Genomic DNA, 27,899 nt, shown 5'->3' with positions numbered 1-27,899 from the left:
CAAATCTGCCTCACATGTGCTGCCAGGACAACGGGACCTGCAGGCAGTAGCACAAGGACATTTCCCTTTGTGCCCAGGGAGAGCCGCCGCGATCCCCCCCGGGTTATTTTACCTTACCCAGAGCATCGCCAGCTCCCGCAGCCCATGTCCCCCTGTTCCACCCTTCCTCCTCGCCCCCAGCAGTGGTACCCTGAAGGCAGTGGCAAGGCACCCAGGGAGGCTCGGCAGGACGCCGGTGACCCCAGGCTGGGCCACCCTCCCTTTCCCACCAAGTAGCAGTGGCACTGGGATGCTGGGCACAGCTGTCAGCGGAAGGAGGGAATGAAACAGCAGCTCTCTGGGATCCAGACCAGCCAGGGACCGAGGGGTCGGTCCAGCCTGAGGGCACTGCACCCCCCTGCCCTGCGGTGGGTCTGTACACCCCCATTTCCCCCTGGCACTGCAAATCCAGCAGCAGGTGGGGGCTGTGGGCACGGCCCCGCAGTGCAGCCAGCCGCGCTGTGCTGGGGCTGGAGCCAGCAGTGACTCAGCAGGCGCCCGCCGGGCGGCCCTGCCACAAGCCCCTGCTGCCCGGAGCTGGGCACGGGGCTCGGGGATGCTCCCGGCCAGCCCCCAGCTGAGGGCTGGACCCCCCTTCGCGTGGGGACCGTAGGGTGGTTGCGGCACACGAGCAGTAGCCCAAGGGTTTGGGGGGCAGCATGCCATCCGGGCAGCGCTGGCAGCCACATCCCACTGGCTCCCTGCAGCGCTGGGCTGTAGGGATTTGGGGACTTGAAATCCCACGTGTGCAGAGTCTCGCACAAGGACACCGTGCAGGACACCGTGCCGGCCAGCGCTGCCCACGGCAGGTCTCTGCTCCTGTGGGCATGAATGCCACCTGCAAGCACAGCCCTGCTCAGCAGGGAAGGGTTAAGCGCCGTGCTGGCTATCAGGGAAGCTTTCCTCTCCTCCTTCTTGCCAAGGTTTAAATTTAGTCCCTGCATGAACCCAGAGGACTCGGGCATCAGGTTGCACCGGGGTTGGCAGCGCCAGGAGCACCTGCCACCACTGCTTCTCTGCAAAAATCCCCCTGAAAGCTGGAACCGAGCTCCGCCGGCAGCAGTCGGGGCCAAGAAGCCGCAGAGACCCCAGTGCCGTCCAGGGCACCCCAGCTGCTCCTGTAGGTTTCCCCAGGAAAGGCCAATACTGGCTGTCCGTCGTTCGGCTCTTGTGAGCCCCGGAGCGCTCAGTGCCGGTTTGATTTGAGACCTTCGGTTTGCTCCTGGGTGCTTGCGATTAGTGACGGGGGATAAGGTGGGTTTTGGGGCAGCCCCCAGGATGAGGACACGCCATCCCTGTGGCAAGGCAGGCAGAGGTTCTGGGAAAGGAGCTGTGGCGGGGATGGAGCAGCAGCCTGGGACCCCAGCCGTGCCTACTGCGCTGGGGAGGGGACATCCCCAGAGGGGCCTGGGGGTCCCCCAGCTCCAGGCAAGCCCAGCACACTGCAGCGGGGGGCACGCGCCCGGGTACCCTTGTGGGGTGTGGGGATGCGCTGGTGCCTCACCTGCGGGTTTGGGGAGCAGCAGTGCAGGGTGAAGGGGCAGGGGATGGTGCTGGCAGCCCCCCTGCAGCCCCCTAAAGCCGGGGGCGGCGGTGGCATCCTTGCAATGCGCTTGGCATCGCCGCCCCCAGGCTGGCGCTCGCTGATGTCCATGTGATCGAGGGGCTGCTCTGTGCTGCTGCCGGGTCCAGCCGGCGAGGAGAAGCCAGAAGGTCGAGCCAGCGTCCCCAGCGGAGCGTCCCCAGCACCGAGGAGGGTGCCCTGGCACCGGCTGGCACCCCCGGGGGCCACCCCTGCCAGGATGCCCCGCAGGAAGAGGGACCCCATCCTGCTGTCCCACGCCGAGCTGCCCAGCATGGATGGCGAGGGTCCCCGCACTGGTGGGGACGGCCGGCGGTCCCTGTCGGAGGAGGAGGGCCACCTCCCCGGCCTCCCCCGTGACGACCTCGCCAAGAGCATGTCGGGCTCCTCCGTCTCCTCCTACCACTCTGCCCTGTGCTCAGAGGGGACAGAGACCTTCAAGGACTGCCTGGAGTTTCTGGAAGAGGAGGAGATGCCCCCCCGGGCTGCCGCAGGGCACTGGGCTCCGGCGGGGCCCCCCACCGTCCCCCCACCACCCGGCCCCAGCGCCCGCCCGCGGCAGGCTCAGCTGTCCAGCGCTGCTAAGAATAGCCCAGTGCCGGGGCAGGGGGGCAGGATGGGTCCCCGCGGTGGGGACCGGCAGCCTGTCACCACCCCAGCCCCGGAGCTGGGGATGCTCAGCGGGGCGCCCAGTGATTCGGATGAGGTGGACGGCGAGGTACGAGCACTGACGGCCAGGGCTTTCCACAGCCTCTCGGGTCTCCCTGGAGCTCGCCTGGACATGTGCAGCTCCCACACCTCCTCCAGCCTCTCTAACTCGCTGTCGGAGGACGGCGGGCGACCGCGGCGGTGGCCGGTGGCTGGCAGCGAGCCCCGGGGCACGGTGGCCGCCCTCCCTGGCCGGGCAGGCTGGCCCTTCCCTGCCAGCACGGATGGGGAGCTGCTGGGCTTACTGGGGAAGGAGCAGTTTGAGTGCGTGGATGTGGAGCTGGAGAGCGGGGAGGCCAGGAAGGGCCACGGCAAGAAGAGGACCGTCCCCAAGCGCCAGATCCTGCTGAAGAGGAAGGAGAGGAAGGAGACGGGTTTTGGCCCCCGGGGGGACGGTTCAGCCCCCCAGCCCCTACCCCCTGCCAGGAAGGAGCCCCCCAGCAAGGGCAGGGCTGTCGGTGAGGACTTCAGGCTCAACTACAAGCAGTTCGTGAAGACAGCCTCCCTGGATGCCGACACCAGCAAGACCAGGGCAGCCTCTTGTCTGGTGAAAAACGTCCTCGCCAAGAAGATGCAGTATGAGCAGAGGATCAAGATGGAGCAGAAGGGGCTGTGGGGCAGCTCGACCTCCTCGGGGCTGTCCTCCACCGGCACCGACCTGCTGGGGGACGGTCTGGAGGGCAAGTCCAGCTCACTCTCCCGCTCAGACTGCAGCTTCTCGGCTGAGGACCTGCGGGGTGGCAGGGTGCCGGCGGCCGCGGTGGCCCTGAGGGATGTCACCACCACCACCCACCCTACCAAGGGGGTGGTGCTGAGTGAGGCGACGAGGGATAGCGTCTGCAAGCTGAAGACGACCTTCAATGAGCTCAACGAGAGGATGAAGTACCAGGAGGTGCTGGAGGGCCACTGGCTGCCTGGTACCACCGAGGAACCGACGTCGGAGAGGATCCGCTACCGGCGAGCGCGCGCCTTGTTTGAAGCCCACCCTGGGGTGGGGAAGGTGCTGGACATCGCCCCCAGATTTGAGAAAGCGCCAAAGCCGTGGCCCAGCCTGAAGCAGCGAGCCATCCTCCCCAGCCACCCCCAAGCCCTCCCCTTCAAGGGCGACAGCCCAGCGCTCCCCACCACGCCGCCACACCGCCTCTTCACCTCCCAGGCGCAGGAGGTGAGGCTGGTGCCGCAGAGCCGGCAGGAGGAGAAGCTGCCAGTGGTGCCCCCACAGCCGCCCAGCCCCGGTCCCCCAGCCCAGGGGTGCCCACCGGCTGCCCCCCCCAAGCCAGACGAGAAGGGGAAGGGGAAGGGGCGCATCCCGCAGCCCCGGGACGTGCGCAAGCTGGTGAAGAGCAGCTACAACCTGCGCTTCGGGACTGCCGGTGCATCCCGTGGCACCACAGCACCGGCGAGCACCGGGAACCCACTGCCGGCCACCCCGCTTGTCATCCACTGCACCTCAGTCTGCCGCCGGGAGCCAGCGACAGAGCCAGGGGACAAGGAGGCGCTGGCAGCTGCCAGCCCAGAGCCAGCCCCACCATGTGCTGACGACCCTGCAAAGCTCACGGGCAGCGGGCCCGTGCCCACCCAGGGCTCCCCCGTCCACATCACGAGGGTCCAGGCCACGCGGAGGGGGGCGACCACCACAGAGGGGCCACCAGCATCCCCCCCGCGCCGGGAGCGCAGCGAGCTCAGGGTGCCACCACGGGCAATGGTGGCCGAGGGGGTACCACACATGGAGACCCACCTCCATGTCCTGGTGGGCCGGCGGTCCCCGGTGGCGGCTGGGGAGGGGTCCCCGGCCCAGAGCAGTGCGGTGCTGTGGGCAGAGAAGACCGTTCTCTTTCCGCCACCACCGCCGAGTCCCAAGGAGGGAGAGGAGGGATGCAGCCATGGTGGCACCGGAGGGCTCCTCACTGCCAAGGGGCTTGAGTCAACGGTGCAGCAGCACAGCAGCAGCGACAGCGGGGACCCCCAAGCCGGACCCCCGGCCAGCAGTGCACACCCACAGCCTGTGAAACCGGCAGCAAGAAGCACGCCAGAGCTGCCCGTGAGCGAGCAGAGGCAGAAGCAGCCAGGCAGCCAGCTGGTGCCAACAGGGAGCAGCAGCTCTGCTGGTGACACCGGCCCCACCGCCCCATTTCAAGCCAGGGAGGGCACCGAGGGTCCCCCCGGCCGGCTGCCGGAGCAGGGGGAGGTCTGGGAGCACTCACCAAAGTGGCCGGCACCCACCGAGCCATACCTTCCTGCTGCCCCGGCGGAGAACTCCAACTACTTAGCAATTCCTGTGAAAGCCCCCAAACCCTCTCCAATGCCAAAGCTGCCCCCAGTCCCCAGCCTGGCCAGCACGTCCTTCGGGACCCCTGCAGTCCCCAGCCTGGCCAATGCATCCTTTGGGACCCCCACAGTCCCCAACCCAGCTAGCACAGCCTCTGGGACCCCTTTGGTCTCCAAGCCAGCCAGCGCATCCTTTGGGACACCCATGGTCCCCAACGTGACCAACTCATCCTATGGCTACCCATCGGCCTCCAGCCTGGCCAGCACATCATTTGGGACTCCCTTGGTCTCCAAGCCCACCAACAAGTCATTTGGGACCTCCTTTATCCCCTACCCAGCCAGTGCATCCTTTGGGACCCCCCTGGTTCCCAACTTGTGTGGCACATCCTTTGGGACCCCCTTCGTCCCTAACTCAGCCAACGCATCCTTTGGGTCCCCTTTGGTCCATAATCTGGCCAACTCATCACTTGGCACCCCCTTGGTCCCCAGCCCAGCCAGCTCATCCTTTGGGTCCCCTTTGGCCCCCAACCCGGCCCCTGGTTCCCTTGGGCACCCATCAGTCTCCAACACAGTCCACTCATCCCTTGGATCCCCTTTGGTCCCCATCCCAGCCATCGCTCCACTGGGGACCGGTGTGTGTCCCCTGACTGGTGGGGAAGTGCCCTGGAGCAAACCTATCCCTGAGCCCCCCCTGCCTCAGCCCCCCGAGGGCCCAGCTGCTGCCAAGCGCCCAGTGCTGCTGCCCCCAGCCCAGCCCCAGCCTCGCCCTGAGGATGCTCCTCAAGTCCTAAGGAGGACCGATGGTACCTTGCCGAGCAGTAATACCACGCCAAGCCCCACCAGGCCCTTTGTCCCCCACCTGCCCGCACACCGGAGGATGCTCGTCGATCCTGACAGTGGGAAATGCTACTACATGGAGCCACCGCGGCAGCCCCAGCTGAAAACACTCTACGACCCTGAGACCGGGCAGTACCTGGAGGTGCTCATCCCACCGGTGGCCTCACACACTGGGCTCTACCAGGCTCCTTTCAACCCACTGGTCATGGCCCCGGGGGTCTATGGCCCACCCTACATGCCTTACAGTGGCTTCTCGGGGCTGCCGGCACCCCCACCGCCCTCTGCCCCCTCTCCGATGCACCCTGACCTGCCAGCTGCTGACAACCCCAGCTCCTCTGGGACCGTCAGCTCTGCCTCCAAGAGCGAAGGGCCACCTGCTGCCGGAGGTCCCGACTGTGGGTACCTGGAGAGCCTGTACTACATCCCCACGGGGATGCGGGCCAGCCCCGGCCCGCCCCCTGCCCATGCCAGCCCTGAGAAGGGACCGCTGCTCCAGATGTGACGGCCCCTGGCTGAGGACAGTCTTGCATAACATGTCCTTTCCCGACGGCCGAGCTTTCACCCCAAAGTCAGCATCACCCCCAGCACGGGAGGGGTCCCCAGCCCTGGCCGAGCTGGTGAAGCGCCGAGGGGTGAGGGGCAGTGGCTGGGCATCACTGGCTCCTCATGGGAATGGGGAGAAAAAGGATATTTTCCAGTGTGAGCACCTGGCAGCACTGGGGGGGCCTGAAGCCACATCCCCCAGCAAGCAAAGGGACCAGATGCGTGGCCTCCACTTCCCCCCGTACTGCCAGTCCCATCCCAAGGGTGACTGGGGCTGGTGGGCACAGGGGGTGATGGCCTGGCTACCATCAGCCCCCCCGGCAGGCACGGCTGCAGCACGGACTCCCTAAAATAGTAATAAAAATGCTGAGCCAGCACTAAAACCTGCGTATTCAGCCTGTGTTTGTGTAGTCTGTAAAGGGGGTGTGAGGGGCTCCTGCAGCCCCTGTGGGGGGTCAGAGGGGCTGAGGCACTTGCAGCCCATCTGTCTGTCCTGGAGCGTCCATCGGATGAATCCCGTTCCCTGGGAGCAGAAGGAGGCTCTGCAGTTGTCAGCGAGCCCTGAATCCCAATCCTTGAACCCCAGACCCCAGCCTGAGCTCCAAACCTCAGCCCTGAGCCCCCAGCCCTGAGCCCCAAATCCCAGCCTTGAGCCCCAGATCCCAGCCCTGAACCCCAGATCCCAGCCCTGAGCTCCAGATCCCAGCCCCTAGCCCCCAGCCCCGAGCCCCGGCCCCCCGCCCCCCACCCCAGCCCGGGTAGGCCCACACCATCCCAGGGAGGGGCTGTGTCATGCAGGAGGGGGTCGTTGGGTGTTACAGGACTGAATTACACCAAAAACTTTCTGGAGAGGGGGTACTCAGTTGGGGGCGTCCCCACGCTGCCACGCCCCCCCCCCTCCCCAGGGACACCCCATCCGGTGTCACGCCGGGGGTGGCCAGGGCCATGTCAGCCGGATGCAGGTGCATCGTCAGCCACGCATCAGCACCCGCTCGCAGTCCTGGGGGTTTATAGCTGCCCCACGCCTCCGCCCCGGCACTTTCGGCATCGTGGCAGGATGCTGCTGGCACTGGCGGCATGGCTGGCCCTGAGCCTGCTGGTGGTAACGGGGGCTGAGACGTGCGAGGGCCCCCCGGCCACCGCGTCCCGCTCCATGCCCGCGCCCCAGCTCAGCCCCGAGGAGCGGCTCTCACCCCACATGCCCGAATCCCTGCGCTGCGACGCTTGCTACGCCATCGCCTTCCAGGTGGGCACTGGGGAGATGGCGCCCCAAAACTGGGAGTGGGAGCTGATGGCTGCCCCCCACTGGCACCCCAAAAAAGCCCTTTGGGGCCAGCGAGCTCCCTTGCAGCTACTCATGGATCCACCACCCTGTGCTGAAGTGATTCAGCTGCTGCGGCTGCAAGGAAGGGGGTGCAGACCCTGTCGCTGCTCGGGAACATGGTCGGGGGGGCTGCCACCCTCACCAGCCAGTTTCTGCCCTTTTGCACCCCAGATCGAGGAGCAGCTGCGCAGGGCGGAGGGGAAGATGGGCAGGAAGGTGCTGAGCGAGTCTGACTACACGGAGGTGCTGGAGAGGAGCTGCTCACAGGGCTGGGACAGGTGAGCGGGGCATCCCCGGTGCTGGGGCGTCCCTGGGGCTGGGCCGTCCCTAGGGACTGAGGTGTCCCCAGGGATGGGGTGTCCCCAGGGGTGGGGGTGTCCCCCAGGATGGGGCGTCCCCACGGACCGGCGTCTCACCAACCCTTGCCTCTCCCCACAGCTACGGGGTGCAGGAGCTGGATGGGAAGAAGCGGCTGGCGGGGCCGGGGCTGCCGGGACAGGAGCCCATGACCGTGATGGTGATGGGGGGGGCCCTGGCCGGGCAGGTAACTCGGGGGGTTGGCAATGCCGGGGGGGTGCCGGGCACCGTCCCCTCGCCGCCACGGCCGGGGGATGCCGCGTGACCCGCAGCGGCTCCTTGCAGGCTGTCCAAGATGTGCCACAGCCACGTGGGTGAGCGGGGAGAGGCGCAGATCTACGGGGCGCACCGGCGGGGCCCGGCCGCGCTGCGCCAGCTGCTGTGCCACGGGGACAAGGGCGCCTGTGCCGGCGGCAAGGCCGGGGTGCCGGCACCCCCCAAGGCGCTGCAGAACGAGCTGTAGCCCCGCTGCGGTTAATGCTTAATGCCCCGGCGACCTTCGGAGCCGACTTCGTCCCCAGCGACAGCCGACACGAGCCGGGAGGTGGGCACCGTCCCGATGTCGCCCATCGCCGGCACCGCGACCGCCTCTGGACGCCCAGCGCAGCCGCGCCGGGGTGATGGTGGCGGCGGCACGGCCGCCCCCCGCCCGCCGGGAATTACTCTGTAACCCGCCGGCTCTAATCGTTTACCAACGCGGGGCTCGCGGCGGGAGCGCCCCGGCCCCAGCGGCGGTGCCAGCCCTAATTAAAGGAGTTAATGGATGATCCGTCCCGAGGTAGCTCCCCGGTTTCACAACCCGCAGCCAATGGCCGCCCTCCAGCTTGCGCCCGCGCCACGGCCCCGGTGGCGACTAAAGTCCTTCCCACGGCCATAAAACCCCCGTGCAGTGACATCGCCGCCGGGGCCACATCGCCGGAGGATGGGGACCTGCTCGGGAGACCTGGCTCAGCCCCAGGTGAATGCGGCCCCCAGCCCCGCGCCCTCCTGGGCTGTATCCCCGGGCAGGGGGGGGGTGACCAGGGTGCTGCCCCCGCTGGTGGCCAGCTCGGGGCCGTGCCGCCCAGCCGGGGCTGGCAAAGGATGGGGTGAGCTTGGGGGCTGCGGTGAAGCCGGGACCAAGGGGGCATACTGGGATGCTGTGGCTGGAACTGGCTGTGCCGTCTTTCCTGGCACCTGCAGGGTGGTCCTGGCACCCTGGGGCCGGTGGTGACCCCCCTCCACTCTCCCCTGGGGATGAACTGACATGCAGGGAGCGGTGGGTTTTGGAGCCCAGACCCCTCTCGGGGGTCAGAGAGGTGCCAGGTGGGGTGGACCGGCTGCACCTGCTGAGCTGTGGCCCGGTGGCCCTCGTGTCCCTGGGGCAGAGCCCAGCCCCGTTCCCATGGGACACCCAGGACAACACTGACCCTGCCCCTGCCTCGCCCTTGCTGCCAGAACAGGAACCTGGCTCTCGCCCCCGCCGGGCCCCCGCACCCCCCTGGGAAGGAGCTGCCTGCGGCGGGCAGGGTGAGTACCGGGGCACTCCCGCAGCAGCACGGCACCCACCCCAAAGCCTTCTGTAACGCATCATTGGATGGAGACCAGCCAGCCGGGACCCCTCCCCATCCCTGAGGGTGCAGAGGGTCCCGTGGAGCAGTCTGTGGGGACAGTGTGGGGTGTCCCCCCTGTCCCCAGCCCCCAGGGTGAGCCGGAGCTGAGCTGTGCCCCCACACACCAGGACCCTGGGGTGGGCACCAGGCCCCCCCGGCCAGAGGTGGACATGCTCTACAGGATTGAGGACGTGCCCCCCTGGTACCTCTGCATCCTGCTCGGCTTCCAGGTACAGCCTGGAAGGGGGGTACGGCCCCATCATCAGAGCCCAAGCCCTTGCTCCCTGTAGCATGGGGCACCCCAGCCCTGCTGAGACCCACCCTTGCCCCCCAGCACTACCTGACCTGCTTCAGCGGCACCATCGCCGTCCCCTTCCTGCTGGCTGAGAGCCTGTGCGTGGGCAAGGACCAGCTCACCGTCAGCTACCTCATCGGCACCATCTTCACCTGCGTCGGCATCACCACCCTCATCCAGACCACCGTGGGCATCAGGTAGAGCCGTGGCCCCAGCAGGGACCCCCTGCCCACCCCTGGGCTGCAGGCGCAGGCATCCCCTCTCATCCCCCCCCAGGCTGCCCCTCTTCCAGGCGAGCGCGCTGGCCTTCCTTGTCCCTGCCAAGTCTATCCTGGCCCTGGAGAAGTGGCGATGCCCGCCTGAAGGTGAGGGCGGACGGGGTACGGGGGGATGTCCAGCTGCTCCACCCCCACCCGGGACCACCTCACCCCCCCTTCATCCCCAGAGCAGATCTACGGCAACTGGGCACTGCCGCTCAACACCTCCCACATCTGGCAGCCCCGCATGCGAGAGGTACGTCCCAGTGCCCCCCAGCCCGGGAACCCAAAATCCTTGGCGGGACACCGACCGCCTCTGCCCACTCTCCATGCCCTGCAGATCCAGGGGGCCATCGTGGTGTCCAGCCTGGTGGAGGTGGTCATCGGGCTGCTGGGGCTCCCTGGGGCGCTGCTCAGCTACATCGGGCCGCTGACCGTCACCCCCACCGTCTCCCTCATCGGGCTCTCCGTCTTCCAGGCAGCCGGCGAGAGGGCCGGCTCCCACTGGGGCATCGCCACGCTGTATGGCATGGGGATGGGGGGATGGGGAGGTAGGGGTGACCCCATGGAGCCAGGAGGATGCCAGGAGCATGAGGGACCTCATGTCTCTCTCCCCCCAGGACCATCTTCCTGATCGTCCTGTTTGCCCAATACCTGCGGCATGTCACCATCTGCCTGCCCGGCTACCGGCGGGGCAGCGGCTTCGTCCTGCTCCGCATCCAGATCTTCAAGATGTTCCCGGTAAGGGCTGGATGAGAGCCGCCGGGCCCCGGGGCATCCCAAAATCCTGCCTTTTTCCATGCATGGGTTTGCAAGTGATGCAGGGTGCATTGCTGGTCTCTGCCCCTGCAGATCATCCTGGCCATCATGGTGGTGTGGCTGCTCTGCTACGTGCTGACGTGCACCGGTGTATTCCCCAGCCAGCCCGAGGCGTACGGCTACAAGGCCAGGACAGACGCCCGGGGAGAGATCCTGTCTGTGGCACCCTGGTTTCGCGTCCCCTACCCCTGTGAGTGCCAGGCAGCCCCACGGCACGTAGGTCCCCCTGATACCCCTTCGCCCTGGGGGACGTGGGGACCTGGCACAGCATCACCGGGGCGGGGGAGCACCCGGGGGGGCAGATCCTGGGCTGTCCCTGGCCTTGACACCCCACTCTGCTCCCTGGGCAGGCCAGTGGGGTCTGCCTACGGTGACCTCGGCAGCCGTGCTGGGCATGTTCAGTGCCACGCTGGCAGGCATCATCGAGTCGATCGGGGACTACTACTCCTGCGCCCGGCTGGCGGGAGCCCCCGCGCCCCCCGTGCATGCCATTAACAGGTACAGCCGGCTGGCCCCCCCTCCCAGTACCCTGCTGGCACCGTGGCATCCCTGGGGACTGGGCTGGGATGCTGCAGAAGAGCAGCAGCAGGGACCACCAGCCCGTTGTTTGCGTTTTTCCCCAGGGGCATTTTCACCGAGGGCATCTCCTGCATCATTGCAGGGCTGCTGGGAACCGGCAACGGCTCCACCTCCTCCAGCCCCAACATCGGTGTCCTCGGCATCACGAAGGTAGTGGGGCCAGGGAGGGGTCCTGGCTGGGCCGGGGGGCATGGGCGCTGTCACCCACTGCCAGTCTCTCCATGCAGGTGGGGAGCAGGAGGGTGATACAGTACGGGGCTGGGATCATGCTCGTGTTGGGGACCATCGGCAAGTTCACGGCGCTGTTCGCATCCCTGCCTGACCCCGTCCTTGGAGGGATGTTCTGCACCTTATTCGGTAACCTGGCCACAGCTGCCCCTCAAACCCAGAGCGCTGGTAGCATCAACCCTGGGCTGTTTCCCTGGAGTTTCGGGGCTGGCAAGCCCAAGGGATGCTGGGCGGGCTTTGAGGTTTTGGGTTGAACTGCGGTTGCATTTGGATGCTGCTGCTGCCTTTGCGGGCAGCCCCCCCTGACCTCAGCTCCCAGCCAGCAGCAGCAGCGCAGGCATCCCTGCCTGCCTGCAACGCAGCTGCCGTCTCTGCTGGCAGGCATGATCACGGCCGTCGGCCTCTCCAACCTGCAGTTCGTCGACATGAATTCCTCCCGCAACCTCTTCGTGCTGGGCTTCGCTATGTTTTTTGGGCTGACGCTGCCAAACTACCTGGATTCCCACCCCAAGGCCATTAACACAGGTACCTGCCCGCCACAAAAAGCCCCGATTTTGGGTGTTTAGGGAGCGGGGAGGGCAGCTCTTGAGGGTGCTTGCTCACCCCGGGTAAGCACTGATTAATTAAAGCAAATCTGGCTTATCGCAGCACGCCCCGACTCAGTCCCCACGCTCTCGCAGGTGTCCCCGAGCTGGACCAGATACTGATGGTGCTGCTAACGACGGAGATGTTCGTCGGGGGGATCATCGCCTTCGTCCTGGACAACACCATCCCGGGTAACTAAAGCACAGGGGCCAGGGGGAGGAAGCGGCGCGGGTGGAGGCAGGTTCGCTTTGGTGTAGAGCCGCGAGAGGGGATCGCAGGGCGAGGGGGGGCTGGTGCTGGGCCCCCCGGCTGCGGGCGGGCAGGGGCTGGGGTCTGGCTGACGCGGTGCCGGCTGCCGCAGGGACGCAGGAGGAGCGAGGGCTGGTGCAGTGGAAGGCGGGCGCGCACTCGGACAGCGCGGGGAGCGCCAGCCTGAAGAGCTACGACTTCCCCTTCGGGATGAGCGCGGTGAGGAGGAGCCGGTGGCTGAAGCACGTGCCCATCTGCCCAGTGTTCACCGGGTTTAAGGCCCGGGCGAGGGGCGGCAGCGCCGCGGCAGCCGCGGATGCGCAGGACGCTGCAGATGGGCTCTCGGTGTGCACAAAGGTCTGAGCAAAGGGAGGGCTCGTGCCCCAGCGCCGCAGAAGCCGAGCCGAGCTGCCACGGGTGCTGTCGGGGCTCGTTAGCACCCGCCAAGGCCAAAGCCGAGGCTTCTGGTACTCGTCTCCAACGCAGGGTTAGGGAAACTCAAAGCTGCCTTTCAGGGACATCCTGAGCTCCCAGGGTACCGGCCTGGGGACTGCCCCCCCCAGCATCATTGCTCCACCTCGAGCTTTGGCTGGCTGAGACTCCGGCGCTTGCTGAAGCTCGTTAGGCACCACCGGCACCAGCCAGAGCCCCCAGAGCCACCAACTCCCACCCGGAGCCACGGATTTTCACGCTGCGCCCTCGGCTTCAGCAGGGCTCCGCCGCAGCTGCAGCGGGCTCTGCGTGGGGTGCAGTATCCAGAGCAGCATTAGGATGCCCGTTTTAAGAGCATACATCAAAAATAATAAAAAATTCAAGCCCACTTGCCCTACCGGTGTCTTTGCCGCGTCCCACACTGTTCCCTTGTCCCTTCTGCATTGCAAAGGCTTCCGCAGCTTTCCGGACTCCCTCCCGGGCTGCCTGACACGGGGACACGCTGGATTTCACCCAGCCCTAGCAGCCGTGTTCCGTGGGCTCCAGCCCGAGCGCCGGGGCCGTGGGAGGACTGGGTCAGCACCAGCCCTTGGCAAACCCGCTCCGGGGAGCGCTGGAGGGACGGCTTCGTCCCGGCCACCGCGGTGGAGCGCCGCCTCGTGCAGCCGGTCGGTTTGCAGCAGCAGGCACAGAAGGCAGCACATGGCCTCGCTGCAAAGGGCCCGTGGCATCAAACACGTTTCTGGGCTTGGGTTTAGCACAAAATGGGAAGTTGAAGCCAGTGCTGCATGACCCCGTCACAGTCTGTCCACACCGCTGTGGTGGCACAGCCACGCGCTTGGTCCCCAGCCCGAGCAGGAAGAGAAGTGAGAAAACCCACGGGTTGAGACAAGGACAGTTTAATAAGTGAAGAAGGGGAAAAAAAACCCCAAGTGATGTAAATACTCACTGCCCCCCACAAGCACAGCGATGCCCAGGCAGGCTGTCAGCAGTGGACGAGCCCCCTCTCTGCTGCTGCTGCTGCCCCAGTTTTGTTGCCCAGCCTGATGTCACACGCGTGCAGCACCGCTCGGCCAGCTGCGTGCCCTCCCTGCTTCTCACCCCCCCGGACCAGAGCAAGGGGAAGAGAACGCCCTGACACCATACAAGCACCGCTCAGCGACAGCCAAAACATGGGTGTGCTAGCTATCACCTCTGTTCCAGCTGCAACCCCCGACCAGCTGGGCAGGGGCTGCGATGGAGAACGCAGCTCCCCCCCAGCACAGGCCGTCGGGAAGTTCACGGCCCCAGCAAACCTGGTGTTACACGGCTGGCTGGGGTAGAGCAGGGAAAAAACCAAAGCGGAGAAACCAACCCACGGCAAGGCTGGGCGCTCCTCAAGCTGGGTGCTGGCAGCAGCGTTGTTGCCACCCACCCCGAGCCGAGATGCCGGGACGACGCTCACTGAGCAGCAACTGCTGCCAGCCGCGCGGGGGTTCTCCAGTGAAACTCCCACTCCAGCTAAAAATAAACCAGGGCACGGTGGTGTGCGATTTCCTGACCTTCTGGCTTTAGGTACTCAGCTCTAGACCATCTCCAAGTCAGTGCAAACACCGGGAGTTCTGCCGCTTCCAGGAAGGCCAGATCTCTGGCTCGGAGAGGGGAAGCAGTGCTCGGTGAGGAGCCTGGGATAAATGTGATTAACATCTTGCAGAGCAACAGCAAAACGAGTTGGTCTGACTAAATTCCTCCAAGCTGGGTTCTTTCATCTGGAGCGAGACTGACGCAGCGATGTGGTTGTGCTGTAGGGCAACACCTGCGTACGGGCTTCACCTCACTCCTCCCGTACTGCCCAAATTCTGCAGTGTTTCCACCTGGTTTAATCTGAGCTTTAAAAAACAAAACGAAACGAAAGGACTGTAACAGCAAGGCTGGGCAGTTCTGAAGCAGGGGTGGATCAGACCAGTACCCGAGGACTGCTGGGGGCCGCTACTGCAGCCACAACTCCCCCCCGGCCTCCTGCAGCTCTGGGGTTTACAGGACCGAGCACCCCAGCTCCAACAGCGCCCGCGCCAAAGCCCCTGCAGCAGGCTTTATATAGTGCCATCAGCTGTTAACTAGGACTGCCCGTGCTGCCAGCAGCAGTGGAGCTGAACTGGGATTAGCAGCGGTGAGAACGAAGGAAAATATGCCCAGGCAAGCACATGAAGCGGGAGGAAAGAAATAAAAGAGCAGTCAAGAGTCCAGCCTCAGCCGAGTATTTGGGCTATCGTGTTACCAACAACCCTACAGGCACCATACCCATAATGTCATCCCTTCCCTCTGTGCGCTGCCAAGCGAGTTTCCATGTGAGATGCATATTCATGAGACAGCCACCACGTCAGTTCTACTATTATTTATTTTTTTAAATATTTTTGAAAAAATATAATTTTTTTACAATATTTTCAACTTAAACACTATTCACACTGAACACGTATGGCAGCTTAACCTACCCGAATATGAAGTTTAAGAAGCCAAAACTGTTCTAGCTTTATTAAAAGAAAAAAAAAAAAAGTTGTTGTGCTGTAGACTATTGTGTAGTGATGATTAAACAAAGCAAGGGAAAAGCACCACTCAAATCACTAATGCTAGGGTTTTCTTGGTTAAATCCAGCTATAATAAAGTTGTACGCTAAAAGTTACATAGGCAGTGCTATGTATGTATCTGGGTTCTTGGAAGAAATTGTGATGAAACTCACATCTCCTTGAACATAATTGGGAAGCGAAACGTTTCTAACATGATAACATACGGCAAAGTACAGGGAATTTCGTCCTTCCAATCGCTTGGATGTTAGTTCAGTAGCTGAAATCTATGACTCTGTACAGGTCTGTAACTTTTCTGTTAATGCTCATGCTGCTTAAAAGAAGCATGATTTTTTTTTAAGGGGAAAAATTAAGATTAGTAACAATACTGATATTTCAAAAGGAAAGTTAGCTAATTTGCATAACAATCAGATAACCTTGCTTTCATTTTCAAGTTAAGGCATTATCAGGTGCAAACTCGCACCAGTTGACACATCTTTAGTTAAAAACAGACCACCCATAGCAAATTCCAAGTCCTATTTAAAAAGACAGAGTCTGCAGAAGGTTTTATAGACGTGGTACTTTGTCTCAACTTGACTGGTGCTTCTTACCTCACTGCCGCCTTTGCAGAGAGCCAGGGCCCAATTATGTTTCCATTAAACTTTTGACAGATTTACTTAATAACAGTCTCAGCACTTTTATTGAGCATGCAAGACTAACAAAACTTTGGCAATGCATAAGTGTAACACAGTGACAAGAAGAGAGAGCTTTTACAATTAAATCTTCTAATACTGGCTTCACAGTGTGGAAATTGTGCTACATCCACCAAGAGAGGGCCCAGTCTACTCAAATATTTAAGTACTTCACCCCAGGAACAAACTCCTTTGCGTTTGGATTCAGATTACTCTTGACCTGAGGAAGGGAAAAACAGAAAGTCTAGTTGAATCGTTATTTTAACCTCCCATTTTCAAGCTGAACACAGTCCTAGGCAGACAGAGCGTTAGGAACACTTTACAGATTCAGAGGAACAGTCAGGCACGTAAAAGGGTTTTTGTATATACCACAAGTCTCCATGATCACCAGAAAAGCCTACGCCTTTGTGCAAGTACCTGAATTATCCATCCCTCCTCAGCACCACCTGGATGCGTCAGTCAGACGAGGGGTCAGGGAACAAGGAACAAGAAAACCACAGGCATGCATCAAATGCAGCAACTTCGCTTAGTGCTGAAATAGCGGTTTCTGAAGTTGAGCTGTTAAAATGTGTCATGAGGTTTTTAGATCTTGCTTACTTAAGCAAGAGGAGACTTGTTCCAGGAACTTAAGCTGCTTCTGGAAATTTGATGTATGAGCTCTGTATTGATTTTTTACATTTCTATGTCTGTGACCATCCTGTCCTCCCACCTGGCAAGCTACAAATGCCCTGCAGTTCTAGTGGGCAGCCAGCACATTCAAAATGAGCTCTTTACCATAGAGACGGAGGATTAGGCTTTTGGGTTCTTAACCGAGTCTAGAACTTAAGCTTGGAAAAGTAGAGGTTTGCATCTGAATTTCACAGCAGCAGTGCGACACAGCAGCATGTTTTCTGTACTCTGTTATCAGTAGCTTCGTATTTTGTTAGGGAAAAATATGTACACATTGTCCTTTCCTTTTAGTTAAGCTCCAGACAGAAGTAACAAGGGCAAGGAAGAGGCAAACCACCACAGTTTAGCTGCTCTCCCCCTCCTTAGGATTTCTACAGCAATCTGCCTGCTATGGTTCACACCACCCAAAGCAGACCTTGGAACAGACCTCGTACCTCCCCGACACGTGAAGTGCTGACAGATGCCAAATGAAACTTTTGCAGCCCTGTCAGTGAATGGCACCTCACAGGGTCAGCGAGCTTTGCTCGCTGCCTTTCTTTCATAACATACTATGCATACCCAAAGCCACGTGAATTTACATGCCATGGGCTAGGAAGGGCACCGCGTGGTTACAAAGAAAACCACTGGACAGGTCACGTCACTTGAGGAAACATCCCTTACCCAACCGTTTCACCTTTCCCCCTCATCACCTGGCATGGCTTAAGAGTCTCTGGCCTACATGTAAAGGGTACTATTCTCTTGCCATCACCAGCAACAAAAATCAGCCCTGGACAAAGAGAGATGTCAAGCCTTAGAAATATGATGAGAAACTGAATTTACCACCAGATCTTCCAGTGATGAGCTGTCACTGATAACAAGGTCATTGAACTGGTCCTGGATTTGATCCATTGTTTGTGGGAGATCACGGGCTGGAATAAACCATTCGTGCTCCTCCTCTTCTTCCAGCATCTCCTGGAAACAGCGCTCAATAAATTCTTCTTCCCACAACTCCTCTTCGATCTAAACAACGAGAAGGAACTGCTTCATTAACTAACAAACTTACTGAGAGCTTGTGTCTTCATTCAAGATTTGTGATTTGTGCACCTAGCTGACCTTCTTTCTAGCTATGCAGCAAGACTTCTTGCAGAACACCACGCATGTGCTGCAGGAAGGCAATCAACTTTGATTTTTATTATTTTTTTTTAATGTAGAAAAGTTCTTTGTCCCAGGAACTTGGGCTGCAGTTAAAAGGGAATGGCAGAAAAACCCCATAGCCCTGGCTGTTGTTTGCAGCTTGTTACGAGCTCAAGGAGAAGGAAAATGTTGGTTCCAAGTGAACATTTCAGTTGTACCAACTAGTCTGGACTGAACTCTCTCCAAATATGAGGAAGGGAACCAGGGACAACACGTGCAGCCAGGCACAGTCCCCAGAAAATCATCCTGCAAGACTCCTGAGAAGAAAATAACCACCGACTGTCACTTGGAACAGGGAACAAGCAGCATCTCCTGGGCTGCTCACCCAAGGAACACAACACGATCTCAGCAGTTGTTAAGAATGCTGACCCGCTGTACTATAAGCAAGACAAATCAACGGATGCAGAACTGACACACACTGCAGATTAAAGGAAAGTTTTGCTTGGTTGTTCAGTAAACAAGCTTTGGAGGGAGTTCATCCTGACAAGTTTTCCATGTCCTGCATCGCAGTACTTAAGTGTGGAAAGCAGGGAAATAGAAGCTGGTGTGAATGACGTGCCAGACATAAGGAGTGGAAAAATGATTCAGGACAGATTTAAAAGTTCACTCATTGGAAGCTCAAACAAGTTTTCCTATCTATCCTTCACTCTAAATCAAAACACAGACTTGATCCGACAGTGGAAATTCAGTTACATACCACAAAAAGCAAATCAAAAAAGTTAATGCCAGAGTTTCCCATAAAATCTAGGTCCCCTGTGCTCAGGGCAAACACACTCACCAGCTCACTTGGTGCTCGGGATGCACAGCTTCGGGGAACAGGGACTCATCACCATATACTCTCACTGTCCAGACAATTCAAACCCCACATGAAACACTGACTTAGTGATTTCTCCAGTAAAGCACGCCAGCAAGAATGGCAGTCTCCAATCAATCCTTGTAAAGCACCGTCTCTGTCCTGCGTGTGGGTAAGAGGCAGCCGTGGGCACGCAGCCACAAGCTAGTATTACAGCGGGGGTTGCCCTGCTCCAGGCTTTTTATTACATGGTTGCACACCTACAGATGCCTCCGATGGCAGCTCTGGAAGTGCTAAATAACATTTGCTTCCCCAAATGTCTTGAAATTAATATTGCCTCTTTGTGTTTTCCAGCCCAAGTTTAACTTGTTCAGGTTCCCACAGAGATGTGCCTGCAGCAGCAGGTGACCAGGCTGCCACATGGTGTTTGCCTGCCTGAACAAGACTGTTCTCCCCTCACGCTCCCACCCTTCCTCTTCTCTGAACGTGGAGTCCGTACCTGAAAAATAGTTTATTCACAGTACAACTCTCAGCTCCTTCCCCAAGAACTACACATGCCATATGCTAACTAGAGTACAGTCCCCAGGAGGGAAAACCCACAAAACAGAAAACAACACTGAGGCACGCCATCCTGGCATAGGCACAAGAGAATTTCTATTTTGTGAGCAACCTGAATTTCAAGATTAGCTTGGGGCCCTGCTGGCACCCTAAAGAGAAAGCAGCAAACATATCCTGTTTCAGCAGCTCAGACTTCAGCACAGCCATACTGTGCTGGAGCTGAGAGAAAGCACCTACTTGAGTACAAAGATCAAGTTTTGATTAAGAAAGGGACAGTGGAAAGAGGCAGGCTGTTCCCAGCCTCCACAGGAGAGAAAACTGTGGCCAGATGCAAGGTGAAAGATGAAATTAAGGCTTCCTCCCAACCTGATTGCGAAGGCCCAGCTGTAAGACACTCAAGTATTAAGCAACAAGCAGGACCGTCACCCAAAAGCTATGTCCACCAACTCGCTGGGGAACAGCAGCCCTGTTGACGAGGGAGGTATGCACCTGGCTGCATCCAGCACAGAACGACAACAGCCAGCATGTTTGCACATGTAAAACCTCCACAGCTCAGTAGCCCAGCAAGACCTGGCCCTTCCCAACTGCCACATAAAGTCTGTCAACTGTTGCATGGGGTTTTTTCTTTTCCCTCCTTCCTGCAGAAGTCGGGAATTAATGGTGCATTAGAACATGCTGCACTTCCCGTATTTTCCACCAAGATCACAGAACATAGGTATTTATTACCAGAGAAACAAGAGATCTGCCTATTCCCCAGAATTATTCTAGCAGGTCTATCTAAAAACTCCATCTCTAAAGGATTGCCAGTCTTGTACCCCAGCTGCTAAGCCACAGCACCTCTCCCTTCAGCTAGAAAATGGTAAAGCACACATGTACAGAGCGAAACTACTTGCCTGCCTGTTAAATTCCTCTTCATTCTCCATCCACATGTATTCTGCAAAGGGATTGTCATCTTCATGAGAATGACCATTTATAATCACATCTTCACTGATGATGCTTGGGCTAGTACTGCTGCGACTTGGATCTTTCATGGCTGCGTCTTTGATGTGAAGTCTGCAATTAAGAAATGCAGTAATTAAAGGTGCGCAGATTTGCTCATCACCCTGCTTCTGCATAAGCCCGGCCCAAGGGAAGGCTGCACCTGCGTGTGAAGGCTCCAGGTAGCCTTACCGTGACTGCAGCAGAGAAGCTCTGCTGATCGCAACAAGTAAAGAGAGTACCAGAAACGCTGTTTCCATTATATGCACGTTTGAGTAACAAATTAATTTCCCAAATCAGAACTCACTAGATCAGCGAATGCCAAGCACCAAGGCCACTGAAAAGTGACAGAAAAACCCCCAGAAAGCATGCACATTTGCCAGTAGGAAATTATTTACGGTAACTTTCAAGAAACGAAAGGAAAATTTATTTTCCAAAATACTTTTAAAGCTCCCACCTGAGTTTCAACAAACTCCCCTGGAAATGAAATGCCCAGCGTACATACTGTTTCAGAGGCAGCGGACAAAACTTCAGGGGAATTTCCAAGGATATCCATGGTAGGATAAACTTGGGTGTGACTTCTAGCCTACTCAAATTCAGTTATGGGATGTTCTATGGTGCTCGCATGAACCAATCGTCACGGCCATTTCACCACTGGGAAACCTTTGCAAGCAAGGCAGAAACCATTATGCACAGATGCCTCACAGAGCCAAGCTGGCACGACAGTTATTACAGATATCTCATTAGCAAAAGCCCACTGATTAGGAAGCTTTGGGTAAAGACAATGTCATAAGGCACTGGTAGAGTACGTGCTCGCCTCTCATCGCACTTCATTAATATGGACTGAGTCACGCCTGGAGAGCGCTCAACACCTCTGCGTGTCCACGATATGTGCTACTGCAGCGTCCCGAACTCAAGGCGTGAAGGTACAGCTGGCAACCATGTTTTGCTCCACCTAATCACAACCAAAAGCAAGACAAAGCCTGAACGTGGCCTGTTAGGTCCTTGCCATAAGAATGGTATCGCAGCCTTTCTGTCAGGCTCACAAGCCTGTGTGAAGCTTGGAACTCTTGAGTTCAGAGACCCCACTGCTCACACTAGGCTCTAACTGAAAATGCGATGTTCTAAACCAGGCAACGCTGTTTTCCCTGTACCATGCTTAAGTACAGTTATCAATACTGGAAAAACTGTGTATTTTTAGATACTAATACTGGCAGTGTTTTTGTTTTTTTTTTTAAATTGTATATAAAGCATGTGACAACATGCTCAAAAAAAATAATCCAACTTGAATATTTTTCTAGTGCTAAAAATTCACAATGAAATGATGCAGCAGTGAGTGAAAATATTTTTATTTTATTCTCAAATCACCGGTTTAGCTTGTTGTCTGCATATCAAAAAATTACTTATTCAGAGAAGAGCATATCAAAATATAGCCTCCATTGTTATTAGAGTACAAGGGCTTATCACGGTGCAGGTCAAGTTTTCTTTGTATTTCTGTTGTTCTATTATGTATGGAATTAATGTAAGTTTTGGTTCAAAATGTATTCTCAGCAATACCAGGTCAAAACCCTGGTGCATCCAAATAATCAATTAAGAAAAGCACAAAAGAAAAAGGAACTTGCCTGGCTTGCTCTATTCAAGGTTTTTAAATCAAAGGCAAACCCAAGTGCGGAAGTCACTTTAGCTCCCTAGGAAGTACAACAAATGAGACCAGAACCCGGGTATTCTAGCAAGAGAAAACAGGTTCTTTTTGATGTTCTTTCAAAACAAACTTGCACAGGATTACTGGCAGCATTTAACATAAAACAGGAAGAGACATTGCATTTAACACCCCAATTCAAGCTTGAAATTGCTTTAAGCAACTTCAGCTGTTCACAAGCTAAACAGGATGGACTAAAAGAAATAAAATACCTCGGAGCCTAAAAAGCCCAATTTCTTGGTATCTGTGTTCTACTGGGCTTTCTGCACGCCAACAATTTATACTACAGCCAAGTAACTGCTTCAGTGGTTTAAGGTACTCAGGACAAATTCTAGGCAGCTTCTGTACAAAGATGACTGCACTCAGACAAGTCTATAAAGGTAAAATAATTAAAAAACCCAACCCCTCCTTGTTTGTATAAAAGCTTGAAAGGTTAATTTGTTGACTCACGGGACTAAGTTTTCCAGTTTCTCAAGCCTTCCTGTAGAACACAAGCTGTTTGCTTTAGGAAGCAGAGGAAAGAAGTTCAGTGTTTTGTGTTTGGACCAAAACAACTTTTTCCATTACTGCCCAAGGACGATGTGGATGATTATCTTCAAGAAAGAGCCGAGGCTCACCCTGAGTAACTGCAGTTTATCTGTTGGAGCCCCAAGTCTGCTAATGTTTTCCCACAGGAAAACAAGTCAACAAATGCTTATCCTGCATGAACAGTTAGGAAGCCCCAGGCCAGTCCCTTACTCATAGCACTCCTTGTAATTTCATTTTCTGCAACTTGTAATAAAACAAATAAATAAAAGCAACATTTTTTTTCCATTTCACCATTTCAAGATACAAGCCAGTTGGCTTTCTGTGCTCATTTGCAAAGACAAGATTAGTCTTGTTTCACTGGTATTAGATACAGGCTTTTTAGTCATGAGCTAGAGCCAAATGCCACTTTAGTCTGGCAAAAAGTCACAATCTAAGGCGGCTGCTGTAGAAAACAAGCCACAGCGACAGGCTATACTACTGCCGCGAATAAAAATAATACATTTGCCATCTGGCAGTAGGTGGCAAGCAGAGGATCTCAAAGCTCCTTAAACTAGAACAGGAAATACAATAGTGCTAAGGAACAGACAATATGGAGAATTCTGCCATAGTGATATGACTGGAGATCCATCCCTCAATTACTCTAGGATTTTTGCAGGGAGTGGGGGTGATGCAGGAAGAACAGTGTAAGTGCATAAGGGAAGACACTAAGAAAAAAAGTAATCAGATTTTCATCTTAGGAATGAAGTCAGAAATTAAAAATCCCGTAACAACAGGACTTTCAGTTACCTCAAAGTGTTTTCCGTATGAAGTGTGGAACATGCAGAACATCATGAAGATCCATTAATTTACCTGTTTCTGTGAATTTTCCTGTGTTTATAGTGATGAAGAGCCCTAGACAAATCATGATTAAAATTCAAAGCTTTGTGATTGAAGATCTTGCATTTAAACCCCAATCACAAAAGAAGATTATCTACCACCTACTCTAGAAGATAAGGTCAGTGGGCCTAACTCCATGTAGCAAACCTCAGGTCCTTACCCTTGATTAAAAAAAACCCAAACACACGGGGGTGGGGGGGGGGGTGGGTGGGAAAAGACATTTGTTTGAAGCACCCAAAAGCAACACAGAACAGCAAGTAGCACGTTAGGATTTTAATAGCAGCTGAAGTTGAAGCCAAGCTGTTTCAGGGCAGCAGGGAGTACTTTGAACTTCTGCAGAAGACGGTATTATTTGTTTATTAACTAGCGATTACTCTTGTGAGTCAGGAGCACTGACCAGGTTTCTTGTTATCTAATTAGATTAGCAAGTGGTAGTTATCAAGTAAACTGCTCGTACTCCCTATGATAAACAGATTTCTTAATCGAATTCACAAGGCACGCCAACACCATCTGATATAAACACTTCAAAGCAGCGCACCGGAGCTCATCGGGAGCAGTCGACCCACATGGTGTGCCAGCACCCGCCGCAGTGGCACAGTCGGTTGTACCGTGCGGAGCCCCCGCAGCCCCGCCGGGAGCCGGGCAGGCCCGGCGGCTAACGAGTCCTCCCGGGGACCGGGGGGCCGCCCCCCCACGGGCCATTCTCGGCGCCTATGTTTTCACCCACAGCGAGCGCCGCCGCCCGCCCGCTGCAGCGGGCACCGAGCACAGGTGCCCAGCCCGGGCAGGCCGCACCGCGCTCAGGCGGCGGCCACGCACCCTCGAGCCCAGACATCCACCCCGGCACCGCGGCCCCCCGCCTCCCGGAGCGGGCGGCCCCAGCCCCCGGTCCCAGCCCGCTGCCCCCGCCGGGGCCCGAGGGCCTCCCGCGGCTCTCACGGCGCAGGGGCCGCCCCCCCGCCCGCTTTGTTCGCCCGCAAGGGCCGCCCCCGCGGCAGGGGCTCCGTCCCGTCAGGCCCCGCGCCGCCGGAGCGCCCCCCCCTCAGGACCCGGATGGAGCCGGAGACAATAAAGACGGCGCCACGGGGCGGCCCCGCCACCACGGGGAGGGAGGAAGGGGCCGCGTCGCCCGGCCGCACCTCAGGGGAGGGGGCGGCTCCCTCCGCTCCCCCCGCGGCGGAGGCGGCGGCGGTCCGGGGCTGCGCGCCCCCCTCCCCCCCGCGCCGCCTCACCTGCGCGCAGAGGGAAGGGCCGCGGGTGCGCACGCCGGCTCCCAGCTACTCCGCCACCGCCGCCTCGTCCCCCGCTCGCTCCCGGCTCGGCTCCGCTCCGCGCCCGCCGCCCCGCTCCCCTCCCAGCACCGCAGCCCGCCGGACGTGAAATCACTTCCGCTACCTGCGTGACCTCACGGCGCCGCCCCCTCCTCCCCCGGAAGCGGCGGCCCGGCGCGCGCGGCAGGCGGCCCTGGCAGGGAGCGGCGCGCCGCATGCCGGGACACGTAGTCTCTGCGCCGACCGCGCAGCATGCTGGGAGCTGTAGTCCCGCCCCGGGGCCTGGCTGCCATTTCGCGCGGTGGCGCGGGGCACGCCGGGAAGGGTAGTCCCGCCGCGGCAGGACGAGCCTCCATCTTGTGGCGCCGGGCGTGATGGCATCCGGGCCCGGCGGCGGCCCGAGCGGCCAGTCGTGCTGATGAAGAGGCAGCCCCCAGGCAGCCTCCCGCCGGCAGGGCGAGCCTGCCCCGCTTGCAGCGGCAGTGGCGCGGGTCCCCGCGCCGGGCATGGCAGGCAGCGCAGCGCGGGGAGGGAAGAGCCCCTCGGCGCATACGGGAAGGCCTTCCCCGCTGCGCCCCGAGGGCTGCCCCGGCCTTTGCCAGCCCGCCTCAGGGCCAAGGAAATTCTGCACGTTCTGGAAACACGCGTGTTTACATAACGGGTGTTTCTGCGCCAGACCCACGCATTTTTAAGGCTCTGTATTGCCGGGGGTAAAGGATACCACTTTCCTGGACCCAGACTTCAACCCTATTTACAAAATAGGTTGAAAAACCAATTTCTTATTCTGTCCTTTGGATCTCAACCCGCCCCCTTTTTCTTTAAGGTGGAAGTATCTCTCCTTCAGACACTACCTGCTGCAACCAGCACAGAGGTTTCGGCAATGATCAGAGCGCCATGCTGTGTTTACCCACCCTCTCAAACATGCTGCCTTGGTACAAGCTTTTCCAGTCTCTGATCTTCATTGTCTCTTAGAAAGCAAAGGAACTAGACAGCACAAGAGCTTAAAAGCCCTTTGTTCCATTCAAGCCACTGATGAATAGTCTGACTTGATGTGGAGTCAAAACGCAATGTTGCAAAGCCATCCCTCCACATGATGGACTTGTAAGCTAATCATCACAAAAAGCAGGAAAACTGTCACAAGAGCAAGCTGGGAAACCTACAGCAGAAAAATGTTTCTGCCCAGAAATGTGTTACTGAGGTCTAAGTTAAGCAGAAATTGGCAACCTCGGATAACTCTGAAATCCATTAGTAGTTAAAGAGTTACCAAATGCAAGCACGTTTTTTCAGACCCAAGAAGTTAGTGAGCTAGCAGCATACAGACCACCTCGCTCAGCTTAGCTCTTCGGTTACACCACCTGTTAGGCTGGGAAGTCTGCGCTACCCAAGCACTCCCTACGCTACTCAAGCACTCCCTACCCGAGCCCTCCCGCAGGCTGCCTTGTAAGCAGGAAAGGGGCTAGCCAAGGATAACGATTTCATTAACATATCTCTACTCAGCCCTTTCCTTCCTTCCTTCCTCATAAATTTTAGTAAGGGATAGCCAACTATAGAGTCTGGGTTTTCTCAGATTTTTTTTTTCTCAGGTTTTCTGGGGACTGATAATCCCTTGCTCAAGCTGTTTATACTGATTTTATTGGTCACCACTACTAACTTGTTTCCAGGGCCTATAAGCTTTCTCTGGCCTGTCAAATGCTCGCTAAATGCTTACCTACAAACCAAGTACAAACTTTAAAACACTTCTGCAAGGATCATCCTTTAAAAAAAAAAATATCAAAACTACTATGCCCATACTATTTATTTCCACAACTATCTGCAACTCTGTTTTAATAAATCCAGCATAACATGTGGTTTCCTCATTTATAGTGGAAGCATCTCTATTTATTTCCTGCATTGCTCAGCAAGCCCAGGGCCTTGCTGCACCTCTGCTGAACTACACACACAGCAGAGGCAACAGCCCCTAGAGTACTCTTGAAGTTGAAAATAACATACAAAAGCTAGCATCATAAATTGCAGAGCCTGTCTAATATTCTACACTCTAGTCTCATGCTCTCTGTGTGTTTTCCCCTCACCCCTTTACAGTGCAGATACAATTATTTCTAAAAAGCAAGCAGCTTGTGGCAAGACCACAGAGCGATCTGCCACCAAAGCGTGTTCCTGGCACCTGTCCTCAAGATCAAGCTACTCCAAGGCCTTCATCAGAAATTAACATAAGGCATCTATTCTCTCCCTGTCCTTTGCATGTGAACAGAAGGCATTTTGCAGAAGCAGTTGAGATTTGACTTACTTTCTGATGTATAAAAGCATCACGTTGCACATATGCAGACATACAGCTTTATCAGGGTTTTGAAAGCATCAGGCACCTAACAACCACTGATGGCAGAAAGACTCCATGGGAGCAAGGGATATTCTGACTCTGAAGTCAAACTAAGCCACAGTTACTTTCTGCCTGGGAATTCTTTATGTGTAGACACTAAACATGATGTAACATCCTCCTACAGTTTAATCCCCAGTAGTCACGCAGGTTAGCATTTAGAACAGGCTGAGGACACCAGATTAAAGATCACTAAACTGCACAACAGCTAAGGAAAGGGTACTTCAAAAATAAAACATACACAGCTGTAGTATCTCAATACATTAATCTTAACTGCATGTTGTAAAAAAAACTTAAAACGCTTGGGGAAGTTGGAGACCTTCAAAATAAATTCTTATCTACCATCTTTAGAGAGAAGGGGATGACTGACAAACACTGAAGCTTTGAAGTCAAGTCCTCTGTTTGGCTGATGAACTAAGCAAGCCTCTTTGAGACAGAGGAATGACAAATGTCATCATAAAGCAAGTGGGAGTTCAAGTACATCCTTGTGACTTAGTCAAAATAGAACTGACTGCAGGGCTGCTGTTGCTTGCACTTTCTTTCAGGGGCCTTGGGAAGCTGTAGTTTTAAGACCATATCACTGCCTTACATTTAATCAATTTCATACAAACACAAACAATTTTGCATACTAATGTGTGTCATTTACAAAGTAAGTTACAGCTTTCTATAAGTGCAAAAATGAGTCACTGCATGGGTAAGGTTTTATAATTTGGATATGCTATTTAAATAAAATCTGCACCATTAGCTGCTTATCTGCATTTCACTGCTCTATACAGAGTCCCCAGAGAAACTGCTACCATCACAATAGATGAAGTCATACTTAATTCTTGCACAAAAGGGACTGAACACCTCCCCTTTTTGTGAGGATGTAGCAGTTACAACTTTACTTCCACAAAACACCATTCTGTGTCTGCTAGATGTATTTGCTTCAGTAAATTCACGAAGATTCATTTGGAAACGCTTCTTGGCACTGCAGCCTCCCTGTTGGCCAACAGAGTGTGCTTGGAAGAATTGTCCCTAGTCATTTTTATCCACATAAACGTGATGTGGCTTGAAC

At 56.9% G+C, this 27,899-nt stretch overlaps 4 protein-coding genes across 5 annotated transcripts; 3 read left to right on the top strand and 1 right to left on the bottom strand.

The window, feature by feature from the left end:
- Positions 1 to 623: 623 nt before the first annotated feature.
- LOC121093212 (proline-rich basic protein 1-like) lies at positions 624 to 6,324 on the top strand. The gene has a single exon (XM_040605148.1). It carries the CDS (start codon positions 1,842 to 1,844, stop codon positions 5,934 to 5,936), a length of 4,095 nt encoding a protein of 1,364 aa, XP_040461082.1. The 5' UTR covers positions 624 to 1,841; the 3' UTR covers positions 5,937 to 6,324.
- Positions 6,325 to 7,034: 710 nt separating this feature from the next.
- On the top strand, positions 7,035 to 8,423 carry MZB1 (marginal zone B and B1 cell specific protein). Its single transcript, XM_040604474.1, is given in 5 exon segments — positions 7,035 to 7,223; positions 7,473 to 7,579; positions 7,740 to 7,824; positions 7,826 to 7,845; positions 7,944 to 8,423. Coding segments are annotated over 5 exon segments (579 nt in total). The 3' UTR covers positions 8,122 to 8,423.
- Positions 8,424 to 8,451: 28 nt separating this feature from the next.
- On the top strand, positions 8,452 to 13,077 carry SLC23A1 (solute carrier family 23 member 1). The gene is given in 17 exon segments (XM_040605014.1): positions 8,452 to 8,470; positions 8,473 to 8,542; positions 8,544 to 8,616; positions 9,096 to 9,167; positions 9,379 to 9,480; positions 9,585 to 9,742; positions 9,822 to 9,910; positions 9,991 to 10,058; positions 10,143 to 10,324; positions 10,423 to 10,543; positions 10,655 to 10,811; positions 10,972 to 11,119; positions 11,245 to 11,350; positions 11,428 to 11,557; positions 11,810 to 11,953; positions 12,109 to 12,204; positions 12,375 to 13,077. Coding segments are annotated over 17 exon segments (1,971 nt in total). The 5' UTR covers positions 8,452 to 8,466; the 3' UTR covers positions 12,626 to 13,077.
- A 1,976-nt stretch (positions 13,078 to 15,053) lies between these two features.
- On the bottom strand, positions 15,054 to 24,616 carry PAIP2 (poly(A) binding protein interacting protein 2). Of its 2 annotated transcripts, none has more exons than XM_040604000.1 (4): positions 24,596 to 24,616; positions 20,013 to 20,172; positions 17,415 to 17,594; positions 15,054 to 16,146 (listed from the first exon to the last, which is right to left on the bottom strand). In XM_040604000.1, the coding sequence occupies exons 2-4, from the start codon at positions 20,148 to 20,150 to the stop codon at positions 16,081 to 16,083; spliced, it is 384 nt and encodes a 127-aa protein (XP_040459934.1). In that variant the 5' UTR covers positions 20,151 to 20,172; positions 24,596 to 24,616; the 3' UTR covers positions 15,054 to 16,080. The 2 variants fall into 2 exon arrangements, with proteins under 2 accessions (XP_040459934.1, XP_040459933.1); XM_040603999.1 differs by lacking the exon at positions 24,596 to 24,616 and adding an exon at positions 24,433 to 24,578.
- Positions 24,617 to 27,899: the final 3,283 nt, after the last annotated feature.

The sequence above is a fragment of the Falco naumanni genome, chromosome 8, assembly GCF_017639655.2.
Source record: "Falco naumanni isolate bFalNau1 chromosome 8, bFalNau1.pat, whole genome shotgun sequence".
Classification (NCBI taxonomy): Eukaryota; Metazoa; Chordata; class Aves; order Falconiformes; family Falconidae; genus Falco; species Falco naumanni.
This window is presented reverse-complemented; position numbering and strand designations above follow the sequence as displayed.

What these genes read in the sequence shown, in the direction of transcription:
- LOC121093212 (XM_040605148.1), top strand. Translation starts at nt 1,842, where the DNA reads ATGCCCCGCAGGAAGAGGGACCCCATCCTGCTGTCCCACGCCGAGCTG.
- PAIP2 (XM_040604000.1), bottom strand. Translation starts at nt 20,150, where the DNA reads ATGAAAGATCCAAGTCGCAGCAGTACTAGCCCAAGCATCATCAGTGAA. An exon ending in AAGAGGAATTTAACAGGCAG is followed by an intron (nt 17,595 to 20,012) that starts GCAAGTAGTTTC and finishes CTCGTTGTTTAG; the next exon opens with ATCGAAGAGGAGTTGTGGGA. An exon ending in CATCACTGGAAGATCTGGTG is followed by an intron (nt 16,147 to 17,414) that starts GTAAATTCAGTT and finishes TCCCTTCCTCAG; the next exon opens with GTCAAGAGTAATCTGAATCC.